The 27,666-nt window shown below is 54.7% G+C and overlaps 1 protein-coding gene across 1 annotated transcript; it reads right to left on the reverse strand.

The window, feature by feature from the left end:
- Nucleotides 1–730: 730 nt before the first annotated feature.
- LOC101445084 (2-acylglycerol O-acyltransferase 2-like) lies at nucleotides 731–20,982 on the reverse strand. Its single transcript, XM_058305931.1, has 6 exons — nucleotides 20,892–20,982; nucleotides 15,214–15,392; nucleotides 5,820–6,024; nucleotides 5,410–5,584; nucleotides 4,669–4,868; nucleotides 731–3,610 (listed from the first exon to the last, which is right to left on the reverse strand). The coding sequence occupies exons 1-6, from the start codon at nucleotides 20,980–20,982 to the stop codon at nucleotides 3,456–3,458; spliced, it is 1,005 nt and encodes a 334-aa protein (XP_058161914.1). The 3' UTR covers nucleotides 731–3,455.
- Nucleotides 20,983–27,666: the final 6,684 nt, after the last annotated feature.

The following is a 27,666-nucleotide window of genomic DNA, read 5'->3' on the forward strand; positions in this document are numbered from 1 at the left end:
GGGAAGGCTTTCCTGAGTGGGTGAAACTCGCGAAGGCTGAGTGGGATTTGTCCAGACCAAGGGTGGGGTGGGGGTGGGAGCAGGTGTCCCCAGCAGAGAGAGACCACGGGGGATATAAAGGGCTGCAGGTGGCTCAGTGTGACAGGAGCAGAGCGGCGAGGGAGGCAGGGAGCTGAGGCTGGGGGCACTGAGGCCAGTGGAGAGCAGTGGGCCTTGCGGCGTACGTCTCTCCTCCTCCACCTCTGCACATCTGCTCTCCATGGCCTCCACTGAGCTCTTTCCCAGGAGACCTCCCCGTGCAGAAGGCAGCACAGACCTGGCACCCTCTCGCTTCTGACTGGGCACAGGCAGGGGAGCCTTGGCAGGAGATGGAGCAGAGGGAGGAGAGGGAGGTGGGAATGTTCACCCCCGGGGGTCCTCCCACCCCCTGCATCCCTTGGCAGACCATGGTTCCTCCCTGTGGGTTCCGGTCCCCGTGGCCTGCACTTGCCCCTCCAGCTTCAGGGGGGCAGCAGTGCCTCACCCGCTGCCACAGCCCCGGGTTACTGCCCCCACCCTTTGCCCTGCACACACCCCAGAAAAGCGCTCCTTCATTAAACCTAATGTCATCTGGTGCCTGCTGGGACCAGATTAACACAAACTCTGTCTGGGGAGCGATGGAGGGCCATAGTGTGGTGGAAGTCCAGAGCTTCAGTTATTTCCATATAGAAAGGTCAGGACTCAGGAATAATTTTTGGGAAGGAAAAATGATTTATTTAAGACTGGCCGGGTTTGGAGCTTCTCATTCCAAAATCCGAGCCCTGAACAAGATCTTTGAGTTCCTTTTATACAGAGAGGAAGGGCCAAAGGGTTCTCTGTTTCAGTGCTCAATAGGCTTGAACTAGCATATGTCTTCCACATCCTCGGTAAGCTTTTAGCATGGACTTCATACGGTCTAGATAAGCTTTAGCACATTTGGTTTGCATTTTCCCTGAATATTTAAAGTGGATAGAGTTTGCATTGATAAACTGTTTCCTGGGACTGGAGCTGTTGCCATGGTCCCAAGGGCAGGACGGCAGCCTCTCACTGTCCCACACCCACAGGTCAGGACACAGACCACTTAGGTGATCTATGAAGAGACAGCAGCCTCCCACCCATAGCCCCCATCAATAGTAGTTCTGAGCTGGGGAGTGAGATTTGTGTTTCAGGTGCTGGCTCTGGCTGCTGCGTGAAGGGTGGCCTGGGCAGAGAGAGACGGGGCCCTTGGGATAAACTCTGGCTTTTATCATGTCCACACAGGAATTCCAGGGCAAGTGTGTGCGGGGCGGGGGGGCTCTGCGGTGAGCTTTCCTGTACAATTTGGTAGATTGTCTGTGAACATGGCCACGAGGACCCTTCCGTGTGCCCACGTCCTTCTGAACTATGACTTTGCTGCCCCTCCCCTCTGGAGGGGGTGTCTGTCCCTCACACCTTGAATCTGGGCTGCCATTGACTTTGCTTTGGCCGAGGGAGGGATGCAGGGCAGGCCATGCAGCCTCGGACTCAGAAGGCCTGGCAGCCTCAGCTCTCGGCTTTGCCACCCACTCAGCGTCATGTCGAAGGCCATCAGTCTGGAGGGACCCAGGGCCCATGTGGAGAGGCCCGGCTCTTCCGGCTCCTCCGCCTGTCCCAGCCACAGAGCACCCACCAGCCGAATGCAAGCCCCAGGAGAACCACCCGCCAACCGCAGAACGGCGGAAATAACCCTGGTGGTTTCACCCCGCACTTTGGAGGGGCCTGTTACACGGCAGGAGGTAACTGATGGGAGTGGGGTGGGCAGGGTGCTTTTTCACCTCCCTCCTTCCTTCAAGGCCCTGCCCTCATGTCCCTTGCCCCAAGTCTCCCCGCTGGCTGGGAATCTCCGCTCCCTCCTCTGGACACCTACTGCCCGTCACCCCTGCTTCTCCTGCGACACTTACGCCATGCTGCCTATAGGATGACAGGCACCTTCTGGAGACACTGTGCCCATTTGCCATTTGACTGCTACCTTACATCATCCCCTAAAGGAGGCAGTGGCTGACGTTCTCAGGACACACTCCCCAAACCAGGGGTCAGTTACTATAATCGTTCTCAGATGATGAGCTTGAGGTTTGGAGGTAATGTGGCTTAGCCCAGGGTTGCTGGAAGGGGTGGAGCCAGGATTCAAACCCTAATGGACACATCTCCAAATGCCACCCATGGTGTAGCTCCTCACGAGCTCTGCCCTGGAGGGCAAGGCCTCTGCTTATTGCTGGGGTGTGAGGGGGATTCGCAAGCACCAGGCTGCCCAGCCATGCCCTGCCCCTCACTGCCTGCTGCCAAAGAGAAGGCCCTGGAAGGTGGAGAGGGGGGCAGGGGCTACAGGGACGCATGTCCCAAACCCAGGAATCCAGACTTCTCGTCAGGGCACTTGTGCCCTCTCACCCACCCTGGGGACACTTGTGAGCACACAGACCTCGCATGTGGTGTCATTCCCTGGGCTAGTCTGCCCTGCCTCCTACCAGACGCTTTCCTTCTGCCCCTAAAGAAGAGAGCCAGAGGCGTCAGCTCGGGGCTGAGGACCATGAAGTCACCAGTGTGGGCTCCCCTGGCCCAGCCTGGCCCACCTTCAGGAGGAGTAAGACACAGCCGGGGGCCAGGAGGAGAGGTGGCCCAACCCATTTATTACAGTCACATTTGCTGAGGTCCCTTCTAGTGCCGAGGTCAGGGGCTGAGGTTACCAAGGGTGAGTCAGGAGTGAACCTATGGAGTCAGGCCTGAGAATCAGAGGTCATCTTAGCCAGTCAGGTAAACTGAGGCTCAGGGGAAGGTCATGCAGAAACAATCAGTGATGGAGCTCAGTTCTCCTTACCCACCTTCTGGAACCCTCTGGCTGCCACTCCATCGCCCAAAGGACTCAGAAACTTGAAGATGCCTCAGGAGAGTGCAGGGGACGTAGTGGCCACCCCCTCCTGTCTAGCTTGGGGGAGGAGGGCAGTTGCAGGATGGAGGGACTTGTAGGAGAGGGGTTTGGGGGCTGGTGGGTTCTTTGTGCTGTCACTCAGTGGTAAAGGAAGAAAAACCCAGTCACTGCTCTTTTTCCTCTACCCACTGAGTGACATCACAAGAGAGGACAGAGACCTAAGAAATCATTCTCATCCAGCCCTCTCTCCCATTGCACAGGTGAGCAGACGGAGGCCAAGAAGAGAAAGACTTGCAGAGGTTTCAGAGCAGGCATGCGGATCACAGATGCCAGAGTCTGGCCTGCTCTCCCACATTGCGGGTCTGACTTGGGACCTGGCGTGGGTGGAATTTGCAGGAGTCTGGAGGTGGGGGTGGGGGTGTCTCTGGAGTTGGTGTGTTCAACAAATGCCACCAGGAAGCCCTCTCAGATGGCAGCAGCTCCAGCTGGGCTCTCTAATGCTCTCCACAGCTGCCAGCCCTGCCTCTGGGGACAGCCCGCCTCTGGCTGGAGGCGCTCAGCAGAACTCCAGGTGCTGCTCAGCGGGGACGTTGTACTTGAGCTTGTGGGTCTCAAAGAGGTTGCACAGCTCCTTGAGGTAGCGCTGGTGCAGCTGATCCACTTCCTCCTTCGAGGGATGCAGCGTCTTCTGCACCTCGATGGGCTTACCCACTGCAAGGCACAAAAGCGGGCAGCGGCTCAGAGTGGAAACCACCTGGGGTCACACGGGCCCTTGGTGCAGGCACACACCCCATGGGCATCGCCCCAGGAAAGTGCTCGTACCAAACCCCTTCCACACTCTAGTTTCAGGTGATCAGTTCTAAGAGGTTAGGGCATGACGGCACGGTACTGATAGAACAAGAACAGCAGCTGACAGTGCCATGTGCTTTACCTGCATTATCTCCTTTAAGCCTTGTGGATGGGGGATGGAATCTGTTATCATTCCTATTTGTCATGTAAGGCCATGAGGCTCAGAGAGATTAAGTAACTTGCTCAAGGCCACGCAGCCAGGAAAAGCACAGGGAAGGCAGGGCTTAGAGGCTCACCAAGTCTGCTGAACTAAGAGGGGTGGAAGGAGACCAAGGGGCCTCTCTCTACAGTGTTGGGCAGAGGAGCCTGATATGAATCCTAGAAGCAGAGGTCTCCTGACAGGTCAGAGAGGACGCACTAAAGTCCATGCCCACTGCTCACAGGAAATCCCACAGGCTCGAATTCAGAGCCTACTGACTGCTAGGGGACACACAATGAACCCAGACCTGGACCATCCCTCCCTCCACCCACCTTCTCCAATAAGCCCTTTGAGATCTTTTGGGTCAGAATCAAAAACCCTCCTTCTCTGGCATAATAAATCCTGATTCAAATCTCAATTTTGCTTTTTCAGAGGCAGTGTTATCTTTTGGTTCTCTGGGCCTCAGTTTGCTATCAATGATATAATAATCCCTGCCGTGCAGGTGGTTAGGAGAAACTGAGACACTGAATGTAAGTCAGCCAGTGCTGAGCCTGGCACACAGCGGCTCGGTAACCAGCAGGGACTATTGTTCTTTGTGTTACGGTCTTATCCCAGGCTGCCTTGCATTAGGGTTATCTGCCCGTGTGTGTGTTTCCCAGGCTAGAAATATATGCTCTTTGAGGACAGAGAGGTGCCTGACCATCCCCACGTCCCCTTGCAGTGCCCAGCCCAAGCCCCTGTCCCTGCAGCCTACCTCCTCCCAGCTTGGGTCTTAACTCACCCACGGTGGTGATGGGCCGACGGTAGGGCATGAAGCCAAAGCTGTCCTGGAAGACTCCACGGCCATGGAAGAGTGGGAGGGAGATGCCCATGACCTGTTGCAGCCGGTTCTGGATGCAGCGCAACCAGGAGCCGGGGGGATTCTTTACCTGGTCATATAGTTCATTCTCCCCAAATGAGAAGGTGGGCACCAGAGCTGCCCTGGAGAGAGACAGAAGAGTCAGGGCACGCACGAATCTCCCGAGAAGGCACCTTGCTTCCCTCAGGGACACAGCACCCAGGATCTGGGGTGGAGGACAGAACCCTGGGCTGGAAATGGGAGGTCTGGGTTCTCTCCCCGATCGGCCATAGCCTCGCTCGCTGACCTTTGGCAGGTTTCTGCCCCTCTCTGGACCACGACCTCTCACTCGCACCATGACAGGTAGATCAGAATACCTCACGTGATGTTTTCCATCTTCCCAAACTTTCTAGAAAAATCTCCCCTACCCCAGCTGGCTCCTATTCCTCAATGAGGCTTACCCCAAGGTAGAACAGCTTTGGAATGGGCCGCACACCTCATTCTCCCTGATCCCAAATGTCTCAGATCTAGTGTCAGCTTTGGGGAACACGTTCCTTCCCACCCAGTCCCTATGACCGCCGAGTCTCCGCTAGTGGAAACTTCTCTGGGCATTTGAAAACGGGCCGGTACATCTCCCACCAAAACAGAATCTGTGCAGTCGCCCCTCCTCCTCAAGGCGGGTACCCGTGCTCCAGCGCGAGCCTGACGAAGCCCTTGCGGTGCCGCAGCACCAGCGTGTAGGCGCCGGGCCTGGCGTCCAGCGCCTCCTGGGCGCCCCCCACCACGATGGCCAGGAGGCTCCCGCCCTCCTTCCTGCTCAGCACGTGCGCGCCGCTCTCCTTGTCTGACGTGACCAGCCCTGGGGGGAGAGGAAGGTGCGGCAGCCTCGGGGTGCAGTTCACCAGCAGTGCCCACGGGGCCCCCTGAGGACAGGCCGGAGCCCTGTCCCTCTTCCCAGCTCTCCCCGAGCTCGCGGCCCCGCGCCGCTGCGGGCGCTGCTCCCCAGGCGCCTCCTTCCCACTGCGCATGCGCGGGGAGCGCGCGGCCCCGCGGGCAGCCGGCCCTGCAGCGCCCCTGCCGGGCCCCAGGCTCACCTAAGCTCATGAAGTAGTCCCTCAGGAAGGGGATGCGGAAGGGCAAGGGCAGAGTCATCGGGTATGGGCGGATGCCCGGGAAGAGCGCCGAGAAGCCCGTGCTCTCCGTGCAGAGGTTGAGGGAGGCGCCTGCGATCAGGATCCCGTGGGGGTGGATGCCCGCGACGTAGTTCCGGGAGGGGTCCAGCTCCGCAGTCTTGACCAGCTGCAGGGACAAGGCCTGGTGAGCCCGCGCTGGCCCCGGGTGGCCGTCCCTGCCCACCACTGCCCGGCTGTGTGGCCTTAGGCCCGTCATCTGTAAAGGTGCGGTATTTGGACCCATCATGCCCGCTGCTCCTGGAATTACCAAAGCTAAGACACAGAATATAGTTTGAAGGCACCAAAGGGCCACACCGGGCGCCACCATGCCCAGCGAGGCCCATGGCAACAAAACAACATAAGAAAAACTGGCATATACGACCTGTGAGGGAAAGGGATGTGGCTCAACCAGGAGGGCTCCAGTCTTCCATATAGGAGGTCCAGGGTTCCATGTCCAGGTGAGAGCAAGCTGACCCGCATGGCAAGCTGGCCCATGCGGAGTGCCGCCCCGTGTGGGAATGCCACCCCGTGTGGGAGTGCTGCCCCGTGCGGCAGTGCTGCCCCGTGCAGGTGTGCTGCCCCGTGCAGGAGTGCCAGCTGACGCAGCAAGATGAAGCAACAAAAGACACAGAGGAGAGAAAATAAGACACAGCAGAAGAGGGAGGTGAGGTGGCACAAGAGAGTAATCACCTCTCACCCACTCCAGAAGGTCCCAGAATCAGTTCCTGGTGCCACTTAAAGAGAAGACAAGGCAATGGACTTGGCCCAGTGGTTAGGGCGTCCGTCTACCACATGGGAGGTCTGTGGTTCAAACCCCAGTCCCCCTTGACCCGTGTGGAACTGGCCAATGTGCAGTGCTGATGTGCGCAAGGAGTGCCGTGCCACACAGGGGTTTCCCCTGTGTAGGGGAGCCCCATGTGCAAGGAGTGTGTCCTGTAAGGACATCTGCCCAGCACGAAAGAAAGTGCAACCTGCCCAGGAATGGTGCTGCAAACACGGAGAGCTGACGCAACAAAAAGAAACACAGATTCCTGTGCCACTGACAACAAAAGAAGCAGACAAAGAAGATGCAGCAAATAGATACAGAGAACAGACAACCGGGGTGGAGGGGGAAGGGGAGAGAAATAAATAAATAAATAAATAAATAAATCTTTAAAAAAAATAAAGAGAAGACAAGCAGACACAGAACACACAGCGAATGGACACAGAGAGCAGATGGGGGGGGAGGAGATAGGTAAATAAATCTTAAAAAAAAAAAAAAGACCTGTGAGTGGGAAGAGGATCTGGTTCAAGTGATTGAGTTCCCACCTACCACAGACGGGAGGTCCCAGTTGGGTTCCCAGTGCCTCCTAAAGAAGAGAGCAAGACAGTGAGCTGATGTGCGGGGCTGACAGGGAGTGCTGGCACAACAAGAGAAACAAGGAGGAAAGCATAATGAGAGACAACAAAAAGGAGCAGAAGTGTCTCAAGTGATTTAGGTACCTCCCTCCCACATGGGAGGTCATGGTTGGGGTCCTGGTGCCTCCTAAAAGAGAAGTCCAGCACACAACAAAGAGACACAGCAAATGCAAACAACAAGGGGGTGGGGAGAAATAAACATTTAAAAAAAAGACCTGTGAGAATATTGAGAGGCCATATCAGGAGTGGATTCCTGTTGAAAGAGCAGGTGGCCCAGGAGGCTGGCTCCAGTCCTGCTTCCTCCTCCTCGCAATGCAAGTCTCTCACCCTGCGGCCCTCTGCTTCCCCCCAGCCAGGCCTGCTGCCCTGCCTCCATTCCCTTCCCTGGCCAAGGGGGCTCCAGCACAGCGACGTGCCTGGGTCTGCTCAGGCCTGCAGCATGGAGGGGGCGTGGGGTCCCTGCAGGTGCCGTATTATAGATTGAGTGGGGGAGGAGACCTGCCTGTGGTTAGCAGCTTCTAGTTGAAGGGGATGGCGTAGGGACGGGCCAAGTTAACAAACGCTGCTCGCGGCAGGTGACCTGACAGGTGGCAGTGTAGCCGAGTCTGCTACGGCCAGTGGTTGTTCAGCGGACCATCCCATCCCCACTCAGCCAGGAACTGCTGAGCCCACCCCTCAGAGTGCCCTCTGTTCTGGGAGCCACAGCCATTGGACTTGAAAGGGTCCCCAGGGCTCCTGGCCCAACCCCCACCCCTGGGCAGGAAGCACCCTGATGGCCTGGGCCCTGCAATCTGCTGTCCTTCCCATGATGACTCAGCTTCGCCCACGTGAAAGGTCACTCTGCCGTCAAGCTGCAACTTTCAGCAGGTGATTCCTGGAGGGGCCTGGAGGGGCCTGGAGGGGCCTGGGAGGTAGCAACGGGGCCTGGGTGCCCCACCTAGGCTTCCCAGCACAAGGCCCACCTGTCCTTGACTGGACTTGGCCTCTGCCCCACTCCCGCAGACCCACTGACGCTTCACAGAAGGGCTGCAGGGCCCAACACCTCCCCAGACGGGGACAAGCCTCCTCCCCTCATGCACTGGGGGATTTGCTGGGTGTGAAAACATAGACAGAGCAGAGCAATCGCTGGGGATGCTCCCTGGGACAAGTGCTGCCTCAGGAATCTACCTGCTGTGGTTTCTCTAAAACATAACTTGCTCAGTGCATTGAAACACTTGCTTTTAAGTTCTCATTTTCTGCTAGTGGAAGGGTAATTTTGTACAACTCCCATTTAAGGGAAATTTGTCAATACTCATCAAAATTTGTAAAAAAAACACAATTGGCCCTTTTAACCCAGCAACCCTGCTGCAGAGGAATGAGCTTACAGAATTTTTCACCCTTGTACAAAATGACATTTATGCAAGTTATTCACTGACATATCCTTTGTTAATATCAAAAACATGGGAAGGGGAGCAGATGTGGCTCAACCAGTTGGGCGCCCACCTACCACAGGAGAGGTCCCGGGCTCAGGTCCCAGTGCCTCCTAAAGAAATGAGCAGACGCCGTACCCGCTGCAGCGAGCAGACACCTGAATGCGCAGATGCCACAAGCCAGCCCCGCTGCGGCCTGCGGGGAGCGGATGTGGCTCAGGCCATTGGGCACGCGCCTTTCATATGGGAGGTCCCGGCTTAGGTTCCCTGTGCCTCCTGGAGAAGGCAAGCAAACAATGAGCAGACAGAGGAGAGTGCCATCTGGGGAGAGAGGATAAATAAAACAAAAACCTGGGGGGAGTGGATGTGAGCACCTGCTTCCCAATGGGAGTTCCTAGCTTCAGTTCCCAGTGCCTCCTAAAAACAAAAAAAGCAAGGAAACAAATGAAAAAACCAACTCAGGGGAGCCAAGTGGCTCAGTGGTTGAGCACCAGCTTCCCACATACAAGGTCTCAGGTTCAATTCCCAGGCTCAGTACCTCAAACACACACACACAAAAAAACAAAACAAAAAAACCACACTTGGCATCAAATGCCCATCAACAGGACTTTTTTTGACAAATTATGAAACACACGGTGGATCACTGTGTGTAGGGAAGTGTGAACAGCTCTTCCTGTCCTGATATGAGACGAGGAACACAACAGATCAGCAGGTGAAAGAGCAGGGGGCAGGAGAGTGTGTGCAGAATGCCACCAACTGGGCACAGAAGGGAAAAATACATCGTCTGCATTTGGACACCCCAAACACTGCTAGTAGACGCCACCCCTGGGGAAGGGACCTGGAGAGATGGGACATGATGTGGGGGGGAGACTTTGACTGTATATCCTTTTGTCTCTTGTGCATCTTGAACAAGATCTTATTACCAGGTTGAAATAAATGAACAATGAAAGAACGAGTGAATGCATGAAGGAATGAGTGATTACTTCCTTCATAAAGACAAATTTGTGTAGAGAAAAATGCTGGTGATGTGAGGGCCTGTGTCCAGGCACGGGTGCCAGCGTTTGTACACGCATCTGCTTGCGTCCAGGAGTGGGCCCTGGTGGGCCCATGACTGCCCCCCGAGGCCCAGTCTGCACCTCCCCGGACGTGTTCTCTGCTGGTGTCTTCTGCACTACCACCTTCTATCTGTCCCCTGTGCCCCGGTCTATCATCCCAGCACTGTGAGGGCCTCAAGATTAGAGCCCACATACCAGAAGCACCCATGCAGGCCTGGAACAGGGCAGATGCTCTGGAAAGCTGTGAAATGAAGGAATGAGCCTGTGGGTGCATGAGGCCAAGGCAGCCTCCTTGGAAGGAGGTGCCTGCTCCCGTCCTGCTCCGACGTGTCACCTGGGCTGCAGGTGAAAGTGCCCTGCTCCAGAGAGGCAGCAGGCCTGGCTCTGCCACTGGGTCACGATGTGGCCTTTGCCAGGCTGCTGCCCCCTCTGTGCCTCAGTTTTCCCTCTGTCCCACCAGGACAGTGATAATGCCTCCCTGGCAGGGTGGCAGTTGAATTCAAGGGGGATACACAGAGAGGAGGGGAGAGGTTTACAAACTTTAAAGTGCAGTGTTCTCTGTCTCGCCCCCTCGGTTCCATTAGAATAGGGGAGTGTGACTAAGCAAAGATAGGCTGATGTCTGGGGCACACTCTGGCCAAGTGCCTGTGCTGTCAAGCTGGTTTGGTATCAGGTGAGGGGGCTGAGCCAAGTTACTAGGCTCCAGATGTTGCTAATTTTTTTTACTAATATATTTTGTATACCATATTTTAATTGTGCAATTCAGTGATTTCAGAACATCCAAAAGGTTGTGCAACCTACACTGCTGTGTAATTGCAGAATGCTTTCAACACCTCAAAAAGAAACCCTGTCCCATTAGCAATCACTCCCTGTTCTCCCCTTCTCCCCCAGCCCTGGCAACAACTAATCTAATTTAGGCCACCACAGATTTGCCTCTTCTGGATATTTCCCATAAATGGAATCCTTTGTGATTTTTTGTGCCTGACTTCTTTCATGCAGATAATGTGTTCAGGGGTTGTCCATGAATCAGCATTTCATTTCTTTTGATGGCTGAATACTATTCCATTGTCTACCTGGACCGCAGTTTGTCTGTCTTTTCATCAGTTGACAGACATTTCAGCTATTTCCACTCTTCGGCCACTGTGTGATGCTGCTCAGGTTAATAAGAGCGATTTTCCCGGGGGCTGCAGTTTTTAGGATGGGTCCTTCCCTGCACCTGTGCATGGTGGCCCAATGGCTGGAGAGGCCTGGAGTCTCCCTGGCACAGGCAGCGACTGCCTGTGTGGCTCTGGGCCCGCGTCTGACCTCCTCGGCCTCTGGGGGTGAGGTGTTGGCCCTGCCCTCTCCTCCTTCCTCAGGCCTGCCCTCATCTCACAGACACTCTTCCATCAGCTCTGAGATGCGCCTGTTTTCATATTTAACATTGTGAAATCAAGAGGCGCTGGCTATTCTAACTGGAAGAATTTTTTCTCACTGGTACATGAAATACTGGTATGTCTTAGCATTGAAGACATAGAGTGCATGCCAGGCCCGGAGATCTGGAAAGTGTGGCAGAGGTGGCGGGCACCATGGCACCTACTATGTGCCAGGCACCTTGCACACAGTGTCATCCTCCGTCAAGCCTGTGAGGAAGTACGGACGTCGCTGTCCCCATTGCACAGATGAGGAATCCGAGACCCAAGGGTAATGACCTTGCTCACCCGCTGACCTTGTAAAGAGGCAGGGCCAGGAGGTGGGCCCAGGCAGCCTGGCCCCGTGGGCACAGCCAGCTGGCCCAGCCTTGTGGGAGTCCCCAGGTGAAAGGCAGCGGGGCTTAAAGGCACTTCAAGTAAGGGCACAGTGCCAGGGACGTGACTCATATCGGGAAAACTAAGGTGGCAAAGGGGCAAGGGAGGCGGGCGAGGGCTGGGTGGGCAGAGGCCCAGGTGCAGGGCCCTCAGGCTGCCGTGGAGATTAGCTTTCATGCCAGGTGTGCTGGGAGTCACTGCTGGGCTGGTCCTGCGCCGCGTGGAGGAGGGACTGGGGGTGTCGGCAGAAGAGGAGCCAGTGAAGAGCTGACGGGGCCAGGGAGGAGGAGCTGAGGAGACCACCCCCACCCTCCAGCAGTGGGCCTCAACAGGGACAATGTTGGCCCCCTGCCCCGCAGGGGACATCTGGCAACGTCTGCAGACGCTTTTGGTTGTCGCACCTCGGGGGCAGTGCTGGCCTCTAGTGGGTAGAGGGCAGGGGTGAGGCCAGGCCTCCACAGCAGAGAGTTCTCCAGCCCCAAATGCAGCAGTGCAGAGGTTGAGAAGCCCTGCTGGAGAGCCGCCTGGCTGGGGGGGACGTGGAAGCCCCCAGGCCCCTCAGGGCAGCCTAGGGCTGCGGGCAGGGGCCTCTGAACCAGCTCCCCCTGCAAAAGGCAGAGGTGGGACTCCTAGGAGGATGGCAGGAGGCCAGCCCCAGCTCCCGGGAAGACAGCCCTTCTCCCGCAATGAAGCAGCCATCTCAGGGAGGGAGCGCCCCGTCCTCAGGGCTGTGTGAGCTGGAGTTCCCGGCCCAGGTGAGCAGCTGGCCAAGAGCCCCTCTGACTCAGGCTGAAAACCCGTGTGTGCTGAGAGGAGGCCTGGGCGCTGAGGGGGAGCTGAGGGGCTGTCCCAGGTGAGGGTGGTGGGGACAGGGGGGCTCAGGGAGGTGCCCTGTGCTGCCCCAAGCCGGCTCTGACCAGAACTCTGGGGACAGCATTTCCTGACAACCAGGGACACACCCCGGGCAGGGCACTGCACCCTCCTGAGCCTCCTGTGCAGTGTTTGCTCCGCGATGATGAGATCTCCCCAGCTCCGCTCAGACCTTCAGCACGAGGGGGCGGAAGCTCCTCTGACATGGAGCATTGCCCGTTCTCTGCACTAGCTCTTTGGTGGGCCTTCGGGGGACTTCAGGTGGCTCCAGCCCAGAAGCCGTTTCCTGGTTGGGCCTGAAGTACCACGTCAGGGCTGGTGCATAAATCCCGTAAGAGCTGGCAGGATGCGGGGTGGGCGGGGGCTGCTCTCTTTTCACAGGGGATGCCGAGGCTCGTGAATGCTGGAGAGCTCATGGCAGAGCCGGGGCTCGCTGTCTCCTGCTCACCCCAAGATCCCTGCAGGGCCCGGAGGGTCTCCTGGGAGGTGTGCGGGAAGGGTGTCTGCAGGTGGCAGGGCCGCCCCGCAGGCACCCAGCAGGGACATGCAAGGTCAATGTGAAAGGCATCTTGCCCTTTGCCGGCCGCTGGGTGCTATCCCACCCTCGGTGGGTGGGGATGCAAGGCATTGAGGGACACAGCGCACCCACACAACTGCACATGAGGAATTTGTGCAAACGGAGTCCCCACACTGGAAAAGGCACCGAGCAGCACCAGTTCTGCCAGACCTGTAACTGGCAGTGGCTCCGGGTGCAAAGAGAGCCCAGACACTGTCCTTCGGAGGCCACTGGGCTGCACGAGAGGCTGTCCCCTTGCTCTCTGTCACCTGAGGAGTCCAGTTCTATGGCTTGGGTGTCTTGTCCCTGCAAACCTCTCTCGGCCCATGCCCCGGAGCACCTTCTCCTCTAGTCACGTTGAACACGAGGCTACTGTCAAAACTCCACTGGGACCAGCACCCAGCCCTTTGCCTGGGCTGGGCCCTTCCCAGACCACCTTTCCATGCCCTGCTTTCCGGGTGAGCTTAGGATTCGGCTGGCAGAGGGAGGGGAGACCTAGGAGCTACAGACTCCTCCTGGAGGCCCCAACCTGCTTACGCTTTCCCTTGACTGGACGGGTGGGTTTTTCTCTCCCTGGGCCACAGCCTCTCCCTCCCCAAGAAACTCTGACCCCCAGGCACTTCAGGCTGGGAAGGGAGTTCAGAATCTCAAAGCTCTAGGGTCCTGGGGGGGAACCAGGGACTGTGCCCGTGACACACCCAGGGCCCTGCTTGTCTCTGCCGGTGAGACCTGGGAGGGGCCCCTGAGAGGAAGCAGATCCAGGGGGCAGGGAAGACTGCCCCCTCCCAGACCCCCAGTTCAGCAACGCCCCTGCCCACGGGCTCTGCCCATCAGCATTTACCACCCCCAGGGCCGCGGCCGTCTCTGCCAGCCACCCTCCCGCCCTCGCCTGCGCCCTGCCCTTGCCCTTTGCCCCACAGGCCCTGCAGTTGTTGCTCAGCCTCTGCTGGTCCTTGTCGGGCCCCAGGCCTCTCAGCAGGCGGCCCAGCCTGAGCCCTGCCCCGCTGAGTTTTCATGCCCTGGGCAGGTTTTAACCTTTACCAGCCGATTTCCTTCGCCCGCTCTCCCACTGGCAGTCCCAGCTTTACCAGCTGGGCCCTGACTCCTGGAGGGACAGGAGAGGCTACTCAGGGGGGCAGGTCAGGGCAGCAGGGCTCCAGCCATCAGAGTCCTCCCCCAGCCCCCAGCCACACCCCTGCCTCCTTGAGTCCCCACTGGCTCAGGAAAATAACCGAAGCTGCCAGTTCCTAGGAACATTCCAGGTGTTTTATTTGCACTGTTGCCTTGAGCCCACACAACCCTATGAGGTATGTGGCATCACCCCCATTTTACATGTGAGGAAACAAGCTCAGAGAGACGGTGCAACTCACCCAAGGTCACACAGCTAGTATGCAGCAGACGTGGGATTAGCATCCAGTATGTCTAACTTGAGACCACACCTTACACCTTTCCTTGTCCTGTTTCCGAGGAGGGGCAACCGCCCTTGCCAGGCACCTCTCTCTGTCCCCACTGCCTGCCCATCCTAACCTCTCTGGTCAGTAAACCAGCCCTGCCCGGCTGCTTAGAGTCAAGGGCTTGGTCTGTTGGAGTCTGTGAAGGAGCTGAGGGATCGGCTCCCTCAGATTCAATGCTCTCCTCCCCTCAGGTGACCCTCAAGCCTGGGGCCAAGTGGCCATCACGGCCAGGAGGTGCCTCGAGCCAGAGAGCCGGAGACTCAAAGGCACTCAGAGCAGTGGGGGTCCAGGCTGCTTACTGGCTACATGGGGAAACTGAGGCTCAGAATGGGGCGCACAGCATACCAGAGTCAGGGCTCTTTTCTCTGCCCCTTCACCCACAGTCAATGCACAAACTTTAAAACCAGTAAAAGAACTTGCTGTGTGCCGTTGCTCACACCCTTGTCCCTCTCTGGGCATCGGTCTCCTCCTCTGATGGATATGCATGGGGCTAGATGGTCTCTTAAGACCTGTGAGTTTATTACGTTCATGTTCCCAATCTGGGCCCTGAGATTTGCATCTGTATAACACACACATGCGTCACGTTCCACACGTCACAGAGCGCCTTCGCATCCTGGACAGCCGTCAATCTCACACTGGCCCCGCGTGCCCAAGAAGGTGCCCCTCTTCCCTGCCCCACGGCGGTGGAAGTCCAGGCTCCTGCCTGCCAGGCCAGGATTCCCAAGGAGATGTGGGGCCCTTGGGCCCTGCCACCCCTCTCCCCACCCGTACCAGCCTCAGCACTCACCGCGGTGGGGAAATAGTCCCTCATGTACTTCCACAGGACGCAGCGCCTCAGGGCCTCCACGCGCCTGCCCCCCTGCCGCGGCGTGTCTCGGTCCAGGCACCACCAGGCCGCGTACAGCACAGCGCAGGGCCAGAACCTCGTGCACAGGAGGCCTATGAAGGCGGCGACGCAGAGCTGGGCTGGGGAGGGAAGCAGGCGGTCAGCGGTCGGAGGCCCCAGAGAGGCAAGTACGGCTGCCCAGGCCACGCCGTCCCCACTCGCCCCACGCTAGCAGCTTCATCTGTCCAGCCCGTGGCCCCAGAGGGATGAGAGCAGCTTCCCTTGCCTTCAGGGAGATGGAGGCTCGAGCGGAACCAGCCCTCCTTGTTCCTGGAGCAGGGACTGGAGCCCCGGGGAAGCCCAGCTCCAAAGCTCATGCCCCCAACCACGCCAGGCTGCCTCATTCACTCCAGTCTTCCCCTTTCCCTCCCCCTGTCTCCCTGCAAAAGATTCTGCAATACTTGAAATACTAACACTGCTTTCGCAGGTGGGAAATGCCTATTCATACAGCAGGTGCTCGATAAATGGATGGGGAGTGACTGGCTGGATAAGCTGTTCTACTTTCCATTTTTTGGGACCTCAGTCACACAGGAGAGCGGCTTTTTCCCTAGCCCTCTGCCCTGTCAACATACAGAGATTCCTGACCTCATGGAGATGACTATCCAGTAACTAAAAGTGTCAAAAGAGTGGTGAAAATAAAACATGACAGATAAAACTTAAATAGTCAGGAATAACGTTAACCAACAATGTAAAGCACTTATATTCAGAAAACTGCAACTCAGTGTTAAAAGAAATCCAAAAAGGCCTAAATAACTGGAAGAACATTCCATGCTCATGGATTGGAAGACTGAATATCATTAATGCCAGTTCTACTCAAGTTGATATACAGATTCAAAGCAACCCCAATAAAAATTCCACCAACATTTTTTTAAAAAATTTGAAAACATGATCATCAAATTTATTTGGAAGGGTAAGGGGTCCTGAATAGCCAGAAACATCATAAAAAGGAAAAGTTAACCCTCATCTCCGGACTTTAAATCATCTTACCTAGCTATAGTGGTAAAAATAGCATAGTACTGGCATAAAGACAGACATATAGACCAATGGAACCAAATTGATGTTTCAGAAACAGACCTCACATGTATGGCCAAGTGATTTCAGTTTAGCCTGTCAAACCCACACAGCTCAGGCAGAACAGTCCATTCAGCAAAATGGTGCTGAAAGAACTGGATATCCATGGCCAAAAGAAGGAAAGAGGACCCCTGTCTCACACCTTATCCAAAAATTAACTCAAACTGGATAAAAAACCTAAAGATAAAAGCAAGAACCATAAAACTCCTAGAAGAAAATGTAGGAAAATATCTCCAAGACCTGGTGGTAGGTGGTGGATTCTTAAAGGAGATAAGAGAAGGACTGAGATGGACTACTGATGTTTAACGTATGTAGCAGTTTTAATTAGCTTTTCTGTAAAAGTGTGGAAATGTATAGAGTGGATGGTAACACATACTGAGCAACAGTTAGTTTATAAATAGTGATGTGGCTGAAAATGGTAGTCTAGGGATATAAATGCCAATTGACAGAATGCTAGAGAATAATCTAGGACCTGAATAGCACGGTAAACAAAGAGGTGGATGAGAATTGTGGTTGATGGTACAGATGCAAGAGTGTCCTTTGTGAGCTAGAGCAAATGTACATCACTACTGCAGGGTGTTGGGAACACATGGGAAAAATTCAACTGGAGAGACCTATGGACTAGGGTTAGCAGTAATAATATAATATTCTTGCATCTATGCCAAAGATGTACTGTGTTTATAATGAGGCAGTATGGAAAATGTGAGCCAAATGTACACTATGGATGTGGTTAACAATCAGATATTATCTTATCTGTAACAAATGCTCCACCACAGTGAGTTGTGTTAATAGGGGGGTGTTGTTTGGGAATTCTGCACATGTGCATGACTGTTTCACAAGTTTACAAATTCTGTCATAAAAAATATATTTAAAAAATAATAGGGTGGGTTGGGGAAAAAACACCAAATGTAAATTAAGAACTATAATTAGTAGTAAGATTTTGACAATATTCTTTCATAATTTGTAACAAACATCTCATGAAAATGCAAGGTGTTGGTGGAGGGCTGATGTTTGGGACCCCTGTATGATGTTACGCATGTTTGCTTTGTAAGTTCACAACTTCTACTATACACTTAATTGTTTATGTATGTTCATATAAAAATGATATAAAGATAATAATAATTGGATTGGTTAGGGGAAAAATACTTTGGTTAGTAGATAGTATTTTGGCAATGCTCTTTAATCATTAGTTTAAAAGGTTTAACAACAGTGTAAGGTGGTGGTAGAGAGAGTTATGAGAGTGCTGTATGATGTTATATATGTTTGTTTTGTAAATTCACAACTATTACTATACACTTATTGTTTATGTATGTTTGTGTGTGGGTGATACATTTCAATAAAGTGATTTAAAAGAAAAAAGAAAAAAAGAGTCTGTGCAGGTGGCTCCCACTTTAAGAAAACCAGTTCGAGAGAATGAAAAATGGTTAGTAGTGGTTACCTGGAAGTGGGAGTGTTTTACTTTTAGGATACATGTTTTGTTTAAATATGTTATGAAAAAATATACAAAATTTTGGGGGAAAAACCCCACAAGGCATTTGCGCTTGCCCAGAGGAGACCTCTTCCCAATTCCCTCCCCATTCCTCACTCCTGGCTCACCCCTTAACCCCTTTTAACATACCCCAGTCAGACTGTGCATCTTCACAGTAATTTAAGAAGGGAGATACCTTCTTTCCCTGAGGGAGAAATGGAAAACCCCACTTTAAGGGAGGCCCAGAGAGGTGTGAAAATTGGCCGGTCACACAGCAGACTGGTAAGGTGGAACTTGGGTCCAGTCCCACTCGTTTGGCCACTTGGTGCTCCCACTTCCATCCATTCATTCAAGCTGCATTCACCGGCTCCAACCCTTCTAGGATCAGGAGACGAGATGCAGCTGCGAATGAGACAAACTGAATGGATAAATCCCTTCCTGTGAAAGAGTGTGAGATGCAAAGGAGAGGAAAGAAACAGGCAGCAGCAAGCAACCCATTTGGAAAGCACCAGCTTGCAGGATCTGTGACCTTCGTGGTGACGGTGACTGGTCTAGTCGTCTTCTCCAGCCTCATCTTTGTCACTCCCCAAAATGCATCCATTAACTCCAGTGTGAACCAACTGCTCGGAAATGTGCCGAGGCCCTTCCTCTCCGGGCTCTGCATGGGCAGGTCCCCGCCGGGAGGCTGCCCTTGCGTCTTTACCGGATTCTTAAAAGCCCCTCAAACGCTGCCTCCCTCCCTGCCCCGCGCTTCTGGCAGGCTCACTTCTGTTATACTGCTGGTAGCTGCCTAGTGGCTTCTCCCCGTCTAAGTCCTGCCAGACCCTCAAAATCAACCATGGCGTGTGTCCCCCTAACTCCCCAAGCCTTCTCCTCCCCAGTGCCTGAATTTGGTGGGGACAGCCGACCGCGCAGGGGCCGAGACCGCAGCCTGGCCTCCTGCCTCCCTCGCCATCCACCTGCGGTCCCCGGGCCTGGGGGCCTGGGGACGGGATCTTCTGACTGTCTCTTGGACCAGGACACTCTTCCCACCCCACGCCAGCCTCTCCAGACCCGGGTGGGCAAACTTCCTCTTAAAGGGCCAGATAGTAAATATTTTAGACTGCAGCCCAAGAGGGAAATTCGAGGCTATTATTTAGGTACATAAGTAGTCACTTAAAATGTAAGTATTTAAAAATGTAAGAAACACTGTTGTTTGACCTGGATTTGACCTCTGCTCTGTAATTTGCTGACCCCTGAGCTGGACTGGGACTGCCCCCCCACCCCACCCCAAACACGGTGGAGAGCGCCAGCAGCCACGGGGGCCTTGAACACACAGATTGGGCCTTGTCACTCCCCTGCCTAAAGGCCTACCCAGGCTTCCCTTTGCCCTCGGAATAAAGGGTGAGGTACAACCCCACACCTGGCACGAGTGGACCCACAACCCTTTCTTCAGCAGTCGTTCTTCTGGTTCCCAGGCCCAAGGCTGATTTTATCCCTCCGTGCCACTCCTGGGAGTCCAGGCTCCTGGGGTAGCAGGGCTAGGCACATGCCAAGGGCCTGCGGTAGGGTGGGGGAGTGAGCATGCAGACACACTCCTGTTCTCAACAACGGCACAAGCCCAGCTGAGCACGAGGTTCCTCGTCGCCGGTGATCCCAGCAGAGCCACGGGGCTCTGGTCCCCGGTGCCCTTGCAGGCTGCCCTGGGCGTCGCCCTTGCCCTGCTCTCTCCTCCCACCTCCACGCCCACCTTCTCCCAAGCCCCTCGGCCCCTCTCCCCTTTCCCCGCCTCCTTTGCTTTCCTTTCTTTGGCAGTAGGAGGAGCCCAGGACTCCAGACAGGCAAGCCAGGGCATTTAAGACATTTCAGTTCCCTGCACACCTTGCAATGGGGATAACGGACTGAGGGGTATGAAAAATGTTTACTGGGGAGCAGGAATAGCTCAGCGGTTTGAGCACCTGCTTCCCATGTACAAAGTCCCAGGTTCACTACCCAGTACCTCCTTTAAAAAGAAAAAAATCCTTAAAAAAAAAAAAGAGAGAGAAGAGTTTACCAACCCTGGGGCAGTGAAACCGACCAATCAGAAGGGATTCCGGCCTTGCCGGGGCAGGGTTCCGCAGGGCCGCTTTGCCAAGGGGAATCCCTTAGCGGCAGGGCGGGGAGGGGGCGGTCAGGGCCAAACCGCAGGGACTGCGTCGGTATCCGGCCTACAGACTGAACACCAGCCCTGGCGGCGGCCCCGTCACCTGCCGCGGGGGACACCGCATCCCGCGTTCCCGGGACCTGCCTCTTCCCAACGCTCACTGCAGCAGCACAGGAGTTTGGGAATGCCGCCCTACGCGGTCACACTCGGTGTGTTTATCGCGGGTGGGGTGCAGGGGGCGCGCCCCTTCCCTCCTGGGTCACGGCCCAGGGTCCCGGCCAGGTCTGAGCTGCGCCAAAGCGCGCGTTTCCTTTCGCCTGCCCCGCAGCCCCGTGAGGCCGCGACTGCGCCCCCTTCTGCAGGTGACCGAGGGGGGCCTGGGCAGGTCGGGCAGGGGGCCGGCCAGGCCACGGCGGGCGCGTTGCCCAGCCCGAGGCTGCCCCAGGCCCCCCTCCCAGCCCCCCCTTTCCTCCCTGTCCTGTTCTTTCCCCCTTCCTCCCTCTTTCCCACCCCACCTCCAGCCCTAGTTCCCTCCTCTGTGCGGGAGGAAGGAAGCCTGTCCCCCCTCTTCCTGCCCCCCCTTAGCCCCCTGAGGCTCCTGGATCTTTTCCACTATCAGCTCTATCCTCCCTCACACCAGCCCGCAGCCTGGGTCTCTGCCCAAGAATCAAGGGACAATCGGCAGCCCAGGGAAGTTAAGTGACCTGCCCAAAGCCAGGGCAGCGGCCTCAGCGCCTACCCGCCCGGCTCTCCAGGGCCGCTGGGCAGGGGCTGTGGGCACAGCCAAGTCCCTTTGGGGCGAGCATCTTCCAGTGGCACCCTGCGCCCCCACCTCTGGTCCCCCCCTTCAACTCCCCCCGCCACGGCCACGGTCTCCCACCACTGCACCCCCACCCCCACCCCACCCAGCTGCCTTACGCAAGACCAGGAAGGAGAAGACCCACTGCAGGACGGCGAACGTCTGCAGCCTGCGCTCCCACGGCACGGCAAGGGGCGCGAACTCCACCATCCTGGTGCTCTGCCTGGCTCTGGGGCTTCTCGGAGCACTGTTGGGGCCAGAGCACCCACGGGCTCTGGGTGCTGCCCAAGGATGTGCAAGCCAGGGCGCCGCAACGAGCCCAGCCCCAAGGCTCCCTGCCTCTGCCCTGGGAGGGAACTGTTTCTTAGAAGAAACCTTTGAATCCCGCCTCCCCTGGGGCCCGGCTGGAGGTGGCAGGAAGCAGAGGTTGTGCAGCCTTTATCAGAGGCAGGGCCGCCTCCGCAGCGCTTTATGTGCCAGGTCCCCAGGCTCTGGGCGCTCGGATCGTGCCCTTTCTTCCACCTGGACTGCTTGGCTCTGGATCTCATCCCCATCCAACCTGCTCAGTGACCTGGTTCCAGCGATGGTCCGAGGGCCTCCTCCCTCTCCTCATGTCCATGGCTCCTCCCTCCACCAGGCCCTGCTCAGTGGTCCACAATGGCCACAGGAGCTCTGCTCTGGAATCCCACCTCACCGCGTCCGCCGCCTTCCGCCCCAGTTCTCGGTTCCCGGGCACAGCAAACCTCTGGGAAGTGCCGTCTCTATTTGACATTGTCCTGTCTTGGCCTCCCATTCCATCCTCCCTGCTCCACACTTTCACATCCACGGTTCTGAGAACCTGCCCTTGACAAGTCCACGAGGACCGCCACATCGCCAAATCCACGCTCAGTTCTCCGATCTCGCCTTGCCCTCTCAGCAGCCTTAGGCAGGTTTGCTCAGGCCTTCCTTGACACAACTGGGCCCGTGGCTGCCACCCCCTCCTGGCTTCCTTCTACCCAGCCAGTGCTCTGCTTGGGCTCCCTCAGAGCCTTTCCTGAATGCGCGAGGCCCCTCCTCTCCCTCCGTCCTTGGGCCTCCTCCCCTCCCCTCTCACCCAGTCTAGAGCCCTGTCATCTCCATGGGGAGGACTCCCAAATCAGCACCTCCCGTCGGTGGTGACTTGAGCACCTGGGTGACTGCAGGACATCCTCACGTGGCTGCCTGCTGGGGGCCCCATCCTAGCGTATCTAAACCTGGACGTGATCTTTGCACAGCTCCAGTCACCGCTGATGCTTGATTCCTCTCCCCCCATCTGCCCCCGCCCTGCCCAGGCCTGCTCTTCCCTGCTCGTCCCCATCTCAGCAAAGGGCATCACCAGTTTACCTGCTTATTCAGACCAAAAATTGGGAGTCGCTAACTGTTTTCTGTGCCTCTCCTGCTGCTTCTTTTCTGGGGGAAGAAAATAACATCACAGATAATAACATCAGAGCCACTGGTTGAAGGAGGCCCCACAAACTTGTGTCCAGTTCCAAAATATCCGCCACGCCAGTGGACTTCTGTGCCATGAGGCCCCCTCTTCCATTGTGATTCTGAAGCAAGGAAGCGATTCCTGAGAGAGGAGAGGTTTACCTAGTGGTTTCACCCTTTATGCTTTCACTCCCAATTACAGCGACGCTACATTAGCTTGGTCCTAAGAGCAGATTTTCCATTTCTTCATTTTCACCTTCTTGATTAGGCGAATACATTTGCAAATCTGCACCGCCACAGTGCCTCACTGAAACCCTCACCTGAAGGTCACCCCAAAAACTGATTCATCCCCTGGTGCCAAGGGCCAGGCTGCTGCTGGTTCGCAGTGGGGCCCCTGAGGCCCCAGTGAGAGAGGTCAGGCCTCAGGGCTCAGCCCTGCTCTGTACCCTGGAGCCCCCGTGAAGGCAGGGCCTGACAGTGCCGACAGCAGGGCCACAGCCCCCCCGGCTGCAGAGGCTGCCCTCTGGGCCAGCAGGGGTGCAGCGCAGGTGAGCCAAGCACAGGTGGGGGGGCTGCTGCTGGCGGCTGAGCCGCTGGCACTGGGTGGGGCAGCTCTCCTTGGGGGCGCCTGCTGGCCGGGGTGGTGGGGTCGTGCGTGATGTCCCGCTCCAGCTTCCACACTATGGCAGGGCAGCTCAGCTTCTAGAAGGGGAAAGTCTCTCTCCCACGACTTCTAATGGGTCATCACGTCCAATTGCTTCTTTCTCCTAAATCTCCTTTTGAATGCAGACTTGATTGAAGTACATCCTGTGTACAGAAAACTGCACAACTTGTAAGCACAGAGGGATGCATGTTCACTAAGTGAGCAGACTCAGGTGCTGCCACCCTGACGGGTAGACCCATCACCAGCCTCCCACAGGCCCCGCCTCTGCAGGGAGCCACCAACCCTTCTGTTTCCCAACTTTGCAAAATTCAAGCCATATTTTATCTACTCTCTTGAGACCAGCTTCTTTGGCTTGAGATTATATTTTTGAGATATATGTGTTGTGTGTTTCTGTAGAGTGTCTGTTCTCATTGATGTATGGGATTTCACTGGGTGAACATACAACAATTTATTGCCCCATTTTACTGCTGAGCATTTATGTTGCCACCAGCTTTGGGGTATTTTCCACTGTGCTGCTATGAAAAATCTTTTCCACGTCTTTTATTTAGAAAGAATTATTTTTTATTTATTTCTCTCCCCTTCCCCCCCCCACCAATAGTCTGCTCTGTATGTCGATTTGCTGTGTGTTCCTCTGCGTCCGCCTGGATTCTTGTCAGTGGCACAGGGAATCTGTGTTTCTTTCTGTTGCATCATTTTGCTGTGTCAGTTCTCCATGTGGGTAGCGCCATTCCTGGGCAGGCTGCACTTTTTTCATGCTGGGTGGCTCTCCTTACGGGGCACACTCCTTGCGTGTGGGGTTCCCCTACACGGGGACACCCTGCATGGCATGGCACTCCTGGTGTGCATCAGCACTGCACTTGGGCCAGCTCCACACGGGTCAAGGAGGCCCGGGTTTTGAACCATGGACCTCTCATGTGGTAGATGGATGCCCTAACTACTGGGCCAAGTCCACTTCCCCCTCCCAATGTTTTTTGTTTTTGTTTTTGTCTTTATTTATTTTTTAAGGTTACGTTTAAAAAATATGAGGTCCCCATATGCCCCCACCCCCTCACCCCATTCCTCCCCCCATAACAACAACCTCCTCCATCATCATGAGACATTCATTGCATTTGGTGAATACATCTCTGAGCACCGCTGCACCTCATGGTCAATGGTCCACATCATAGCCCGCACTCTCCCACAGTCCACCCAGTGGGCCATGGGAAGTCATACAATGTCCAGTAATTGTCCCCGCAGCACCACCCAGGACAACTCCAAGTCCTGAAAATGCCCCCACATCACATCTCTTCCTTCCACTCCCTACCCCCAGCAGCCACCACGGACACTTTCTCCACACCAATGCCACATTTTCTTCCATTACTAATCACCTTAGTTCATAATAGAATATCAGTAAGTCCACTCTAATCCATATTGTATTCCTCCATCCTGTGGACCTTAGAATGGTTGTGTCCACTCCACATCCATATCAAGAGGGGGCTTAGATTCCACATGTTTTAACCATTTTAGTGAATGTTTAGTGGCACTTCACTGTGGTTCTAATATTTTCCTGGTGACTAATCGGGTTGAGCACATTTTACTGTTCATTGGCCATCTGGATACCATTTGTGTGTGTGTGTGTGAAATTCTTCTTTGCTGATTTAAATATTTCACGAGGTGACAAGGTGCTGTCCATCCCACAGCCAGCCTCTTCTAGAGCAGCTTCATTACTGTTCTCTCATTCTAGTCCCGATCCTCCTTCCCATAATTGCCATGTGGCCTGAGACCCTCCCTCCCCTCTCTCCCTCCCTCCCTTTCTACATGGACTCAGATGAGATGAACAAAATTGGATTAAGTGGAATCCTTAGTTTGGGGCACACTTTAATCATTGTCCATGAATGACCTGCTTTTTCTAATTTTTCATTTAGACAGTTTTGTCAATATAATAAGCCCCTGCGAACAAACCACTCAACAGAAAGACCAGATCCTTGATAAGGTTCTCTCCCTATGAATGCCCTACCTCCCCCACAAAGGAAACAGTGTTCTGAATCCTGAATTCATTATTCTTTTGTTTCCTTTGGTTTTTTAAAAACTTTTTATTTTGAAATATTTTCAGACTTACAGGAGTTCCCATATATACCCTTATCTCTGCAGTGTACCCCATTTCCCCAGATAACCAAATCCGCCAATTTGAATATTTTGCCACTTCTTTCTTTCTTTCTTTCTTTCTTTCTTTCTTTCTTTCTTTCTTTCTTTCTTTCTTTCCTTCTTTCTTTCTTTCTTTCCTTCTTTCTTTTCTTTCTTTCTTGTCTATCAATCTACCCATCTATCTAGCCATATCAACCTATCCATTTTCTGAACACTTCAGTGTACGTTGCCTACATCATGGCAACACTTAATAATGCCATACACATGGCCTAAGAACAAGGATATTCACTTATGTAACCTTTTATTTCCCCATGACTCTGGCCAACTCTATTTTTGGCCCCAGGTCAGGTCTCCCCAATGGCTTCTCAGCCCATCACTTCCAGGAGCTTCCTGAAGAGTCAGCATCAAGCAGACCTCTTCCTCGGAGGCCTGTCATCCCCCCAGTCCTTGGCCTCTTCTGGTATCACCCTCTCCTGGCATCTGGGCACCAGTTCCTGTTCAGTGGCCCCCATCAGGAGCTCAAAACAAAGCTACCAATTTGAAGGGCCCTCAGGCCCGGCGGGAACCATGTAGACAGAAGCCTTGTAGAACACAGCACCTTTGGGAACCACGTGGACAGAAGCCTTGTAGAACTCAGCACCCTTGGGAACCACGTGGACAGAAGCCTTGCAGAACTCAGCACTTTTGGGAACCACATGGACAGAAGCCTTGTAGAACTCAGCATTCTTCGGAACCACATGGACAGAAGTCTTGTAGAACTCAGCACCCTTGGGAACCACGTGGACAGAAGCCTTGTAGAACACAGCACCCTTGGGAACCACGTGGTCAAAAGCCTTGTAGAACTCAGCACCCTTGGGAACCACATGGACAGATGTCTTGTAGAACACAGCACCCTTGGGCAGCTTGGCGACCAGATCCACAGCCTGGCAGCTGGTGGTATTGGCGGGCAGACTTTCTTTGCGTAGCGGACCACCCCCCCCTCCAGGGCACAAGGGCATCTCCTCTCCCCCAGTCCAACGTGGGCTCCTGGGGGCCAGCCGGCCTGGCGCTGAGTCCCGAGGATGTTGCCAGCATGAACGCAGTGACCCTCCCCTTTGTTGATGTCACAGTGTTTGCTGGCGACTTTCCACTGAGGTTTCTGGAGCTGCCACCTGTCTTCTTGGATGTGTATCTGACAGCAAGACCTGCAGGCTGAGGGACATTCAGCAGGGTTGTCACAGCCATCTGCATCCTCAGCGCTGTTGCCACCAATGCCACCCCCTGCCCCACTGCCCCTGGAACCTGAACTCTGATATCTGTCTCTATAAACTTGCGTGTTCTCAAATATTTTCTTGGTAGTTTCCACTGGGGCTTAAACTGAATATTCTAAATCTGTAACACTCTCGCTTGCTGAGACACTAACTGCACTTCAGTAGTATATACAAACTATATTCCTGCAACCCTCCGTCCCCCACCTTTATGTAGTTCTTGTCACAAATTGCGTGTTTATACATTATGAGTCCCAAACCACTGATTTACCATTGCATTTTATGCATTTGCCTTTTAGATTCTCTAGAGAGCACAAAGTGGAATTACAAATCCAAACTGCAAAAGTGCTGACCCTTATATTTATTTACCCATGTTATTACATTTACCAGAGATCTTTGTTTTTCTCGTGTGGTTTTGATCTGTTGTCTAGTATCCTTTCCTTTTAAACTGAAGAACTCTTTTTGGAAGAGTTAAGTTTTGATGAAAGAGACAAAAGAGGGTAAGGGAGAGGGGAGGGTGTGGGGTGGGGAAGGGAGAAGAGACTGGAGAGAAAGGCAGGGAGGAGAGAGCCAGCAAGCCCCAGCTGTGGGGAGGTGCACCCTCTGGTGGTCACTCTGAGAAACTGCGGGCAAGGTAGACTGTCTCAGGGCCTTGCTGGTGAGGGCCCAGGAGAAGTCTGGGTAATGGGCAGAGCTCTGAAGGGGACCCAGAGAGAGGACCAAAGGATCTGTTTCTGCTGGCCTTGGCTGGAGAAGAGCTAAGCCTGCCCCTCCCCTGGCCATCCCAGGATGGAAAAATCTGAGCCTTTCTAGGACTGTATCACCTATGGAGCCTCTACCTGTGTGCCAGGTGCTTAGCTGAGTGCTTTGGAGTAGGGTCTTATGAGGAGGAGTTATCTTACTCCACAGTGGGGGAAACAAACTCAGCTGATCAATTGCTCAAGCTCACCACAGTAATGGACCATTCGGAACCCACCTAAGACCTGGCCCTCTTCTCTCTTCACACCCTCTCCTTGGATGATCTTGCTCATGATGTGCTTTTAAAAACTGTCTGTGGGGAAGCAGATGTGGCTCAAGTGATTGAGCTCCCACCTCCCACATGGGAGGTCCTGGGTTCAGTTCCCAGTGCCTCCTGGAGAAGACAAGCAAGACAGTGAGCTGGCATGACAGGCAAGTGCAGCGAGCTGATGCAACAAGGAGACACAAAGAGGAAAGACAATAAGAGATAACAAAGCAGGGAGCTGAGGTGGCTCAAGCTCACATGGGAGGTCCCAGGTACAGTTCCCCATGCCTCCTAAAGAGAAGACAAGTGGACATAGAGAGCGCATAGCAAATGGACACAGAGAGCAGACAGGAAATGTAAACAAAAGGTGGGGACGGTGAAATAAAAAAATAAAATAAATCTAAAAAATA

Source organism: Dasypus novemcinctus, chromosome 10 (genome assembly GCF_030445035.2).
Source record: "Dasypus novemcinctus isolate mDasNov1 chromosome 10, mDasNov1.1.hap2, whole genome shotgun sequence".
NCBI classification, from domain to species: Eukaryota; Metazoa; Chordata; class Mammalia; order Cingulata; family Dasypodidae; genus Dasypus; species Dasypus novemcinctus.

Coding starts and splice junctions, on each gene's coding strand:
- LOC101445084 (XM_058305931.1), bottom strand. CDS start 20,982: ATGGTGGAGTTCGCGCCCCTTGCCGTGCCGTGGGAGCGCAGGCTGCAG. Junction 15,393..20,891: donor CTTCTCCTTCCTGGTCTTGC/GTAAGGCAGCTG, acceptor TTCCCTCCCCAG/CCCAGCTCTGCGTCGCCGCC. Junction 3,611..4,668: donor TCGGCCCATCACCACCGTGG/GTGAGTTAAGAC, acceptor TGTGCCTTGCAG/TGGGTAAGCCCATCGAGGTG.